Source organism: Phacochoerus africanus, chromosome 11 (genome assembly GCF_016906955.1).
Source record: "Phacochoerus africanus isolate WHEZ1 chromosome 11, ROS_Pafr_v1, whole genome shotgun sequence".
NCBI classification, from domain to species: domain Eukaryota; kingdom Metazoa; phylum Chordata; class Mammalia; order Artiodactyla; family Suidae; genus Phacochoerus; species Phacochoerus africanus.
In genome coordinates, this window is record NC_062554.1 from 89,755,965 (window position 1) to 89,768,628 (window position 12,664).

General features: G+C 38.8%; 1 protein-coding gene across 2 annotated transcripts in view; it reads left to right on the top strand.

Annotated features, from left to right (window-relative positions):
• Positions 1-12,664, top strand: part of DNAH11 (dynein axonemal heavy chain 11) — a 344,143-nt gene that overhangs the window by 79,690 nt on the left and 251,789 nt on the right. For both annotated transcript variants that reach the window (XM_047753939.1, XM_047753940.1), the window contains 4 exons: positions 6,536-6,694; positions 7,878-7,961; positions 9,422-9,580; positions 12,520-12,642. In XM_047753939.1, the coding sequence (XP_047609895.1) occupies positions 6,536-6,694; positions 7,878-7,961; positions 9,422-9,580; positions 12,520-12,642 (525 nt within the window). The remainder of the gene's footprint in view (positions 1-6,535; positions 6,695-7,877; positions 7,962-9,421; positions 9,581-12,519; positions 12,643-12,664) is intronic.

A 12,664-nucleotide genomic window follows, 5' to 3' on the forward strand; every position in this document is an offset into this window, starting at 1 on the left:
GCGGGTTAAGGATCTAGCATTGTCACTGCAGCACTTGGGTCCCTGCTGGGGTGTGGGTTTGATCCCTAGCATGGGAATTTCTATATGCCATAGGCGCAGCCAAAAAAATTAAATGAGGAATATTAACCGTTATAGTATTTCCCATGTGATGCTTTGTTACTAATATTTAATCATAGCAAGGAAAGCCCCTAACTTTTTGTTTTCTCTGATTTATATTTATAGCTTTATCCTATGCTTTCTTCTTAAGCCTGATTCCATGTCCTCTCTCCCACCGTGACTACACACTGTATCTGCCCCCTTGCCCACCCCCCAACCACACAAGTATATGTTGTTTGGTTTTCTGGAGGTGGCTAGTGTTTCAGGGAGTTTGTAATGTCATAACTTACTCTTAATTCTGGATACAAATATTATCGAGGCATTCAATCTTAGTTTATAATCAACTCCTTTACTATAGTTGACTGTAAGAATGAATACAATGGGCAAATAATCCAAAATGGTGAGTAATTCCTGAGGCTTGAAAAAGTGTTTTAAAATTTTTAAAAAATAATTTTTATTATAGTTGATTTACCATGTTCTGCCAATCTACTATGTAGCAAAGTGACCCAGTTTTATACACACAAACACACACACACACACCCTTTTTTTTTTTTTTCACATTATCCTCCATCATGTAACTTTTATTAGAAAAATAACATCTTTGTTTCCGTAAGAATTCTTAGCCTAGCAGCCAAAACAAGAAAATGACTTTGAAGTTTAGATTCAGGGGCTAGGTCCCTTTCTGAGGTCTTCATCTAGACTGCCGTATTGGTTTGACTTCATGCTGGAAATAGTCTTTCATCCTTAGCCTGCTGTAAAACTTGGAGCGAACACAGTTTTTGCTTCTCTTTCCAAGTTTGGGCTTGAATTTAGTTTTAACTGCTTTAAACCATTGGGAAAACACCATTCCATAGCACGAGGGCTTCTCTTTCACTTGGCTAAGGAAAAGTGGCTAATATATTCACCGAAAATGGAGTAGGTTAGAATATGCTAATAGAGCTATGTATTTTTAAAGATTCTATCTAAATTGCAGGTGGTCTGAACAGATTGTGGATGGGGAGACATTTTTACTTGACTAACCAATGTGCTGTGTGTAAACATTTACTGCAGTTATCATTTATTGAATCCTACCATTTGCATGCTACACTGTAACACCATAGATTTACATATTTACAAGTCAGATATTTATCTTTGTACCTACAGGATGTGTTGAGGATGTTTTGAATATAGTAGGACTCTGTTACCTTTATCTTGAAATCATTTTCCTGCGTGCTTGTTCAGCAAGCATATCTACTGTTTATCTAACTAGAGTCAACCAAAGTCGTGCATGTTCTGGGCTGGCATGGTAGGTTCTAGTGCTCTGGGCACCTCACTCCAAAAGGTGGAAACCATTGACTGTCCAGGAACAAGGGCAGTGGTATGGGAAATCTCTCCTTTTATAACTGATTCCTTTATAAATATATATGATGTGCTCTTCATCATTGCCTAAGATACAGTGAACAGTTGAATTAAAATAACTGGATATATATTTCTAGGAATGATTCAATGAATGTAACTGATAAGGAAAATAATTAAAAAGAAATAAAAGGGCTGTTGGCTCTAGGAAGTATGGTAAACTGGACCTTTTGAAAATCCCTCTTTTGTAAAATAGATGCTGCAACATGTTCATAAATCCATGATTTTAACGCTTTTGCTGCACTCCCAAGAAAACAAGAGACATCTCTAAAGGGCAGGAAAATAGAGCAGCTGAAACCAGGATGGAAAGCCTGTGCTACTCTAGGGGCAAATAAAAGTACCACAAGTCTAGTCCTTGTAGTTAACCCTTTCAGGGCAAAGTAGGAGATGCTTTTAAGAGGTTACCCCCTCAGGGAAAGACTGGGCTGGGAAAAATCTGCAGCCTTCACAGGGAGCCTGTGAGATGCAAGGTCAGTCCTTGCTCTGAATGGGGCAAAAAAAAGGAGAAGAGGATCCTCTGGGAGTTTGTAAACCTAGGCCTGTCCTCCCAAGGGTTATAGTTCCATTTTATGCTACCTCTATGGTCAAGGACTTTCCAGTCCAGAAAATGGAAACAGTTACAAGTAACTCCTCTTGGCACCTTGTAGAAGCAAATCCAAATCTCCTCTGGGTGATAGGTGCTCTTATTCTAGTCTCCTGAGGGGGCCAACATGATTAGATTCAGTTAAACCTGAGTTTACAATAAAACAAACACACCATCATGCATAAGGGCCAGCAGGAAGAGCAAACCACAGACAGAGACCAACATAAAAGGTTGGCCAGTAGAAGACATCAATTAAGGGAAAAAAAGGAGCAAGTTCTCAGTTTTGAGACTATCAAAAATGATCAGCTGAATTTGAAAAAGAGGCAGGAACTTACAGAAGTGAAAAATAAAATTATTTAAAGAGATATAACTCAGCAGAGGTTAGAGAACTTACACTGAAAAGAGGATTAGTGAATTGTGAATGACTTTGGGAGAAATCACTTAGACGGCTAGCACATCAGTAAAAAGAGATGCAAAATACAAAAGGGATTAAGGGCCACAGAGTAAGAAGTTAGCACATGTGTAACTCTTTTACTCAGACTTCCTGGAAGAGAGAATAGACAAAATCTTAGATAAGCAATAGTCAGAATTATAGTAACTGAGAATTTTTTCTAGAACTGGTCAAAGCATGAATCAATAAATTGAGAAAATTCTCTGAATCTCAGGATAATTACCAAGTCTACAGCTAGACACATCATAGCGAACTACAGAATACCAAAGGCAAAGAGAAAATCTTTTAAGCAACCAGATAGAAAAGTCAGATTACCTGTTAGAAATGATGATTGAGCTAAAAGCGTGTTTATCATCAGCCTCTGCTGCAGCCAGAAGGTAGTGGATGATACTTTACCAGTTCGCCTATGTAAAATTTTATTTCAGTAACAAGAGTATATTCCACATAAACAAAACCAGAAGGCATTAACCACCAAATCGTCATTGAAATAACTTATGGTGTGTGTGTTTCAAGAAAAGAGAAGACAAACAAAGCCAAATGTAATTCTCAGGGAAGACTAATTACATTGACAGATCTCTGGTGGAGTGAACAAAAGGAAAAAAGGAAAAAGCAAAATCAATAGTCTTAGGAATAAAAAGGGAATGATAGTACAGAAAGAGCAGAAATTCAAAATATCACAGAACTGTTTTCTCCCATTCCATAGGTTGTCTTTTTGCTTTTTTAATGGTTTCCTTTGCTGTGCAAAAACTTGTCTATTTGCTTAGGTCCCATTGGTTTATTTTTGCTTTGTTTCTGTTGCCTTGGGAGTCTGACCTAAGAAAACATTTGTACAGTTGATAGCAGAGAATGTTTTGCCTATGTTCTTTTCTAGGAGTTTGATGGTGTCTAGTCTTATGTTTAAGTCTTTAAGCCATTTTGAGTTTATTTTTGTGCATGGTGTGAGAATGTGTTCCAGTTTCATTGATTTACATGCAGCTGTCCAGTTTTCCCAACTCCTTTTGCTAAAAAGACTTCCCACTTTATGTTTTTGCCTCCTTTGTCAAAGATAAATTGACCATAGGTGTCCGGGTTTATTTCTGGGTTCTCTATTCTGTCCCATTGGTCTGTATGTCTGTTGTGGTACCAGTACCACACTGTCTTGATCACTGTACCCTTGTGATATTGTCTGAAGTCAGGGAGAGTTATGCTTCCTGCTTGGTTTTTGTTTCTCAGGATTGCTTTGGCAATTCTGGGTCCTTCATGGTTCCATATCAATTTTTGGATTGTTTGTTCTAGTTCTGTGAAAGATGTCATGGGTAATTTGATAGGGATTGCATTGAATCCGTAGATTGCTTTGGGTAGTATGGCCATTTTTATGATATTAATTCTTCCAACCCAGAAGCGTGGAATATTTTTCCATTTCTTTGACTCCTCTTTAATTTCCTTGATTAATGTTTTATAGTTCTCAGCATATACGTCTTTCACCTCCACGGTCAGGTTTATTCCCAGGTATTTAATTTTTGGTGAAGTGACTTTGAAAGGGGTTGTATTGTATTTTTTATTCCTTTTCTAATATTTCATTGTTAGTATACAGAAATGCAACCAATCTCTGAATGTTAATCTTATATCCTGCTACTTTGCTGGATTCATTGATCAGTTCGTGTAGTTTTGGTGTAGAGTCCTTAGGGTTTTCTATATCATGTCATCTGCATACAGTGACAGTTTTACCTCTTCTCTTCCAATTTGGATATCTTTTATTTCTTTTGTATGTCTGATTGCTGTGGCTAGGACTTGCAAACACTCATAGGACATTTAAAATTCAAGCAAAATGGATACGTGTTTGGAAAAATAGAATTTACTCAAACCATCTCAAGAAATAACACACCTAAATCGTCCTTTAAAAATTAACCAGCAGGAAGATTAAAAAGAAAAGATTAACCATTAGTTTAATAACAATATTCCAATGAGAGAGTAACAGGCCCTTATGGCATTATAGGTGAATTCCAAGAAGCTTTCAAGAAACAGATCTCATTCATATTATTCCAGTGGCCTGGAGAAGAAGGAACACTTAAAAATTACTTTATGAACACACGGGTACATGTGTCTTTTTTAAGGAAAAAAAAATTGTGTTGAGGGAAATAGTAAAAAAATAAAAATACAATAAAACCCAAAGTCCCTCATGAAATGAAAAAAAATTATGAAGCATGTTTTATTTTTATGAAAGGACAGTGTAAGAAAAGAAAAATTAGAAGCCATTCTTTTTTGTACACACAGATATAAACAAACTAAACGAAACAACACCAATTTGTAAACAGGTTGGGCTCATTCTAGGAAAATGTGTAATAATAGAAAATTAATATAATTCATCATATTAATAGATTAAGAGGAGAAAAATTATATGACCATCTTAAGAAATGGCAAAAAATCTTCAGATATCATTCAACATTAATTCATGATAAAGAAGCTTGGAAGATGTTTTTAACTCATTAAAGGATAGTAAAATTCTATATAAAACATTTATACCAGGGGCATAAAAACCTTAGTAGCATCAGTGCTAATGGTAGAATACAGGGGAATGCTAAATGACCGTCAGCAGTAGAATAAATTAGTTGCGGCATGTTCATACAAGGTAGTACTATATAGTAGTAGAAATGAATGGACTTCATATACATTCTTCATAAATATGTAGATTACCACAACAATAAATTTTGAAAAGTCTGAATATGTAGATAATACCATTCACATAAATTCAAAAAGTTAAATTTGAACAGTTTTGCATTTAGCAGTACATACGTATGTGGTAGAAAATATTAGAAAATCAGTAGTTTTAAATAAAAATTTAGTGTATTTATAGTGGGAAGGAGGGAGGATAAAATTAATAAGGTCACTAAAAGTTGTTAGTTACATAGTATTTCCTAAGCTGGATGGTGTGTATGCTCACACCCATACCCTTTAATGTGTCTGGAATTTTTCTTGTAAAATGAAGAGAATTGCAGTTAATTGTTTGTAAAGGTATAACGTAAAAATGAAACCTCCATTTGTTTCATGAAAGAGTTGCTGGAGTGCTAAAATTCTCATTGACAGGGTAGGTAATTGAGAGTTGAAAGTTGATACGTGATTAACTGAATATTTAAAGTTAAAAAGAAACTCAAAAGAACTAAAGTAATGTAATTGTTGGGTACTGAGTGGAGGTTTGGAGAAAACATGAAGTGGAAAGACAAAGTTAAATCCTTCTCTTGCAAAGCTGGTAAATTTGTGTAATGTCTAAACTTAATAAATCAGGGAGTTTCACCTTGTGCACGGAATCGAGAGTTAGAGAAACAGCCCCAGAGGAACTGGAGAAAGAGCCTGGGTTTCCAGCTTTGCCTGCACTGCAAGCTCTTCGGTACTCTTTGCACTTGATGCACTACTATGTTAGAAAAAAACTAAAATGAAAATGAAGAGTTGGCTTATCAAGACAGAAAAAGACAAGTCAACTTATATGGTCTAAAACATAATTGGTTCTTCACTGATGGAAGCAAAGAGGAACCTTGGTAAATAGGATTAAGATAAATATAATAGTGTGGTGGAATTTCTCATGTTTGGTACATTGATAATCTCCAGGGTATTTTTTAAATTTAAAAAATTTTTTTAAAGAAGAAGTCTCTTTTCAAGTGGAAGCTTCTAGACCCTTGTCTTTTGCTCCCCAGCAGAGTCCTCAGCTGCCAGATGAAAATCAAAAGGAACAGTTGTCTTCATAGAAATCTGATAGCAGAGCAAACTGCCGAAATCATATATAGGGAGAGTGCTTATAACCTGATTATATTTACGAATAGTCTACTCTCACTTTTTTGAGTAGCCATGAGTTTGCTCATCTAAAGCCTTCTACATTTTACCAATAGTTATACCTTTAATTTCCTTTTATTTTCTTTTTAAAATCTAAGTTGTTAATGCTGATATAACCAGAGATACAGAACTGTGTGGCTCCTACTTCTTCTGTGGTTTCTTGGATATTAAGTGTGTTTGTGTGCATGTGTATATTTTCTCCTTAGGCACATAAAGAGCTTGAAGCATTAGAAGAAGAAATGTTGCAAATGCAAGAATCTACTCATGTTTTTGAAGTGGCTCTTCCAGAGTACAAACAAATGAAGCAGTGCCGAAAAGAGATAAAATTGCTCAAGGGGCTCTGGGATGTCATTATTTATGTGAGAGTAAGACGCTGGTTTTTGAAAGCATGCTTTTTTTCCTTTTAGTATTTCTTCTTTATAAATATGAGATTTTTAGTGTCTCTGTCATCCTATTTAGGTTTTATAATGTCTTTTTTTTTGCTTTTTTTTTGGCTGCACCTACAGCATATGGAAGTTCCCAGGCTAGGGGTCAAATCAGGGCTGTAGCTGCCAGCCTACACCACAGCCATAGCAACATGGGATCCAAGCCACATCTGCAACCTACACCACAGCTCGCAGCAATGCCAGATCCTTAACCCACTGAGTGAGGCCAGGGATCAAACCCACGTCCTCATGGATACTGGTCAAGTTTGTTACCACTGAGCCATAATGGGAATTCCTATAATGTCATAGTATATGTGAGTATTAGACTTCCCCCAGAACTAGAATTCATGTATCTCTGTGAATAGAATATTCTCTGAATTATCAGTGGTTTTTGTTTTCAATTCTAAATGAAACTTGGTATGATGAATTGAGTGCTTCAAATCCTTCTTGAGAGTTATGTAGGTTATAAATAAGAATCAGTATATACTTCACACATATGGTCACTTGTGCATAGAGACTCATGTATACACACCCATGCTTAAACTTACATATGTGTGCATGTATAAAGAGGCCTGACCAGAAATAATTTGTATGCTGTTAAGTAAGTTACAAGTTTAAGTGTAAAAAAAGTTCTTGTGTACCAAGCACATTGCAGTGTACAGTATACATTATTTTCTTTGAAGTTAGTCAAAAACCATATAGAAATATATTAACAAGACAAAATATGGTCAAGAAGTTAATGAGAGTTTTGTCTATACTAGATGAAGGTTTTATTATGAAAGCTTATCTTATGTGGAGAATTATAACAATATGGTACTTAACAGTAACATTAGCAAGTCATCAAAAACATTCAGGATTAAATGATAATGATGGTGTATGTATGGAATTTGTCATTGCTGCTAGAAATGAATATATCACAGTGTTTTAAGCCTTAAGTTTGATGTGTTCTGACAATTTCTTTGTTTTGGTGGTAGGGAAGCTTTGACAGGTGCAGTTAATACTTAAATAATTGACTTTCCACCGGATGATGGAATCGCTGTGTATCATCAGTTTATATATTTTGCTGCGGAGACTTGCTTTTACCAAATGTTGTTGACACTTTTATCTACTTGTGCGTTTTCAGAGAAGCATTGATAATTGGACTAAAACCCAGTGGAGACAGATTAATGTGGAACAGATGGACGCGGAACTCAGAAGGTTTGCCAAGGCAAGTTCCATAACTGTCTGTGACGACGATTTATCTTCCTCAGCACCACCTCCTTCCATCTTCCCTAGCCTACTCTCTGCCGTGATGGGGCCTCAGGTCCTTATTTCCTTCAAACAGGATGATTCGAGACAGGATTTTTTTTTTTTTTCACTCTCAGCCAGTTGCACTTCTAATCAAGCCTGCCTTTCTGTGAATGAGTGGATAAAAGCATGTTAGGGCTAATGAATTGATGAGAAGCAGCTATAATCAGGAGCTTCCCAGAGCTGTCTAGAATGGAGGGGGGAAGATTAAGCAGGGCTGAGGGAATAGGCTTGAAAACTTTCAGATTCTTTCCTTAGCAACTGTAGCATGTGGTATCTTCAGAGGTGCCTTTTGGACAATTCGGGGCAACCGATTGGGATAACTTGCAGGTTTATATGCAGTACTGTGATCTTTGTTCTTACCGTTGTGTGTTCCAGTATCATGAAGGGGATCAATGTAACCGCACAGAGATTTTCTGAAATCTGTGCTTTGATATCTAGTCTCCACAGCCCGGTGCCCTCTGAAGCCAGTAAAGTCTTTTTGGCTAAAGCCAAATGCATGGCAGTAAAAGGCTGGCAGTGAAAAATGACTGGGCCATTTGTTTCCTTCTTGCCCAAGAGCGTCCTTGCTCTATTCAGTCCTCTGCTCTGCTCATAACGGCTCTTCCCAGCTTTTTCTCCCATTTTTATCCTGGTGGCAAGGACCCTAACTAAAATGTCCCATCACTTTTGGATTTGGAGTCACTGTGCCTCTTTTCTGTGTTCCTGTCTCCTCCACCATCAGATTACCTCACCTAAGGGTAATGCTTTAACCCCCACTCTCGGTTGCTTTTTTTTTTTTTTTTTTAAAGCAAATAACACCATCCTTTTGTGCTGAGTTCACTGGTTTTTGTTATGAGTTTTCTCATTCGCAATTGTTGATGTTGTTCCATGAGCCAAGAAGACAACCAAGTCACAGGCCCTTAAAATCATGAAATAGTTGAGTTCCAAGAAACAAATACGCAAAAGATGGCTAACATTTCAGGGCTTGCCATTTAAACAAGTGAGGTCTTCAGAGGAAGGTCTTAGTAATTCAGGTAACTGCTTATTTATACTCTTCATTGCACATGTCCTGCCGACTCTGTTACCTTCCTACATTTAATTACCTAGGGGTTTCCTCATGGGACAGTCTGTTAGAGCCTGTGAGTAAGAAACCAGTGTATTTCAAAAAAAAAAAAAGGGAAGGAAGAAAGAAAAGACAGTGGAGACTTGTAATACATGAATGAGTGGATCCTTTTCTATTTCTCTGGTTTCAGTCTTTAACTTGGGAATTTAAATGCTTTTACTCTCTTCCTGATCCAGGGAAATGTTTGTTTATTATTTCAAAGGAGGCAAATTATAAAAGATATTATTATCTCCAGGAGCTGGGTTTTTTGTTTTTTCTTTCTCACTTTTCTTTAGGAAATCTGGTCTCTAGATAAGGAGGTCCGTGTGTGGGATGCTTACTCAGGCCTGGAAGGCACAGTGAAGGACATGACGACCTCCCTGAGAGCTGTCGCGGAGTTACAGAGCCCTGCCCTCAGAGACAGGCATTGGCACCAGCTCATGAAGGCCATTGGGGTCAGTGTCCTGGGTCTGATTAATTGAATACTTTTGTGACTGTGAAGTGTTATTCCTTGGTTTCCACCATTCACTGGGGTGAAGTGGGATCTGGGAAAAGGTCTCTGGTCAGATGCAAGAGGTCAAGACCCTTGAGACATGACCAAGGACCAGACCTGCAGTGACCCTTGTTTTAGCCCCTGCTGTGGACTATGTGTCCCCTGACCTCCAATTGATATGTTGAAGCCTGGATCCCCAGTGTGATGGTATGTGGAGGTGGGACCTTTGGGAGATAATTAGGTCATGAGGGCAGAGGTCTCATGTATGGGGTCAGTGCCCTTGTGAAGGGATGAAGATCCCAGAGCTTTCTGCTCTTGACCATGTCATGATAAAACAAGAAGATGGATATTGTAAACTAAGAACAGGGCCTTCACCAGGAACCCAATCAGGCTGGCCCCCCTGATCTTGGACTTACAGCCTCTAGAACTATGAGAAATAAATGTCTGCTCTTTAAGCCCTCCAGTCTATGGTGTCTAGTTACAGTGGATGGGAGTGACTAAGACACCTCCCCCTTTTATATCTTTCTATGTTTATTAACCTCTCTATTTTGAGGTTTGATTTTTATTAAATAAGAGGGGTGCCATCTGTTCTTATGCATCATAGGAATCTTGAAAGGTCAAATAAGATAATGTAAAGTCATTTTATAGTATATGACATGGCTGCAAAGAAACATATTTTGTGGAGGGGATCAGAAACAGTGACTATTCGCCCCCGCAATTCATTTCATAATTTTTGATGGTCTTTTGATGGTTTTAATGTTATTGTGAAATATGGAATTATTTCTCATGCGTTCATGCCACTCAAGGTCATTTTTTTTTTTTTGCCTTTCTATGTATATTTAAGGACAAATATACAAACCTTACACTATTTTTCAGGGAAGGTGACCTTCATGAACTTAAAATAGATTAAGGGCAGCCTGATGTGCGTGTTTTCTGCTAGGCCTGCATCGTGAAGAAAGGCTCTTGTGGTTAGAAGACAGAGTTTGCAGAGCAGGGAAACCGAGGAAAGGAGCCACCTGGTAAAGTGGAGACGGCCCGGGCTTTATCGGTCCACCCTTGACACTTAGTATCTCTGGGATTGTGGGCAAGTTACTTGCTTTCTGTACCACCTTGCCCCTTCTATGATGCCATGATGCTCATTTGGTGAACAGATGGCAGTTGAGGTTATGTGTATATAGATAGATAAATAGATAGATACAGAGAGAGAGAGAGTGCGCGCACGACCTCACATTGCAAGTCCTCAATAAATGGTCACTGAAGCCATTATTATTATTATCATTATTGTACTTTCTATAATCTTTTAGATATCACCTATTTAGACTTTGTGGTTGATTAATTTATTCTTTCAGAAAATCTTTTGATTGAATCTCCCATCATGGAATGTAGACTGTGTGCCCACTCCCCACACTCTCCTCACATTTTCTGCAGTGAGATTTCTCCTCAGTCTCTTGCCTATATTACATCTCTCTGCACATTAGAAAAAGTACCTTCTCGGAGTTCCCGTCGTGGCGCAGTGGTTAACGAATCTGACTAGGAACCATGAGGTTGCAGGTTCGATCCCTGGCCTTGCTCAGTGGGTTAAGGATCCGGCGTTGCCGTGAGCTGTGGTGTAGGTTGCAGACGCGGCTCGGATCCCGCCTTGCTGTGGCTCTGGCGTAGGACGGTGGCTACAGCTCCGATTGGACCCCTAGCCTGGGAACCTCCATATGCTGCGGGAGCGGCCCAAAGAAATAGCAAAAAGACAAAAAGACAAAAAAAAAAAAAAGAAAGAAAAAGTACCTTCTCTGGCAGACCATTGAGAAAAAGGCATCTTCCTCCACAACGTCCTGGAACATCAGAGCAGTGGTTTCATTCAGCCTTTAGTTGTCACCTGGCCTCATGTCTATATTCAGTGCACAGACTACACAGCTCATGGGGCAGGGGAGCAGGGGCATGGATGCTTAGCTCCTTCCTTCTCTAAAATACACCTGGGTCCCTGGCATCCATCAGCTCTGGAGTGAGGTCAAAAGTGATGCAGAGATAGGGTAGCCAATTCATGGGGTTTGCTCAGGACATCTAGGTTTTAGCCTGGGACACCCTGCAGTCCTGGGTAAGCAGGGCCATTGAGGCATCATGCGTAGAGAGGCAGATGGTGCTGAGCAACCTTACAGACTGGGGAGAGCCAGGCAGACAGCAGTTTCAGCTTCCAAGAGGCAGGGCCCGGATATTCTTACCAGGAGCAGGAAAGGAAATGGCTTCCTTGCAACTGTCCAGGGGGGACAGCTCTTAATTTCTGGGGGGCATGGGTGAGTTGGGGCACTTAAAAGAGCTGAGAGCTTCTTAGCAAACACTGGGATAGGGAAGTTGGGGAGTCAAGAAGATGATGAGGAAATGTGAATTGTTGTTTCTCTCATGGTAAGTATGGAGAATGACAGTTCGAGTAAGCCTTTTTTTTTGGCAAGGAACTAAGATTAAATCAATGATAAAACTAGGTTAAATCACAGGAGCAACTGGGAATTGTGTTCAGTGAATAGAGTATTTAAAGAAGAGAAGACAAATGAGCTACTCCCCAATTCCTGGGATTTCAACCAAATTGAAATGAACAGCGTGATTCTCTTGAAAAATTGGCTTTGTGGGCAAAGGAGATAAGAAATGATCTGATGAGCAAGGGTTGTGAAACAAAAGAAAGCAGTGTAGTGTGAATGTGGCTGAAACTTCAGCCCTCCTTTCCGGTGGGTGACATCTCAATAATTGTAAGTTAAGAAGCAGTCTCTTTTGGTTGGCCACACGTTTAGAACCTGAGATGTACTTAGCAGCTTACCTGAGTCTATTTAGCTGCGGTTCATTCTTCTGGCCCTTAGGTAAAAGGAACCATTCACATACGTGGAATATAAATTCTTCCTTTTTTTCCTTCCCAATCAGGTTAATTTTTCAATAAATGAAGCCATGACTCTGGCAGATTTGCTAGCCTTGCGGTTACACCAAGTGGAAGAGGATGTCCGAAGCATTGTGGACAAAGCTGTGAAAGAGCTGGGGACAGAAAAGGTGGTGTCCTCAGGCTCTTTAT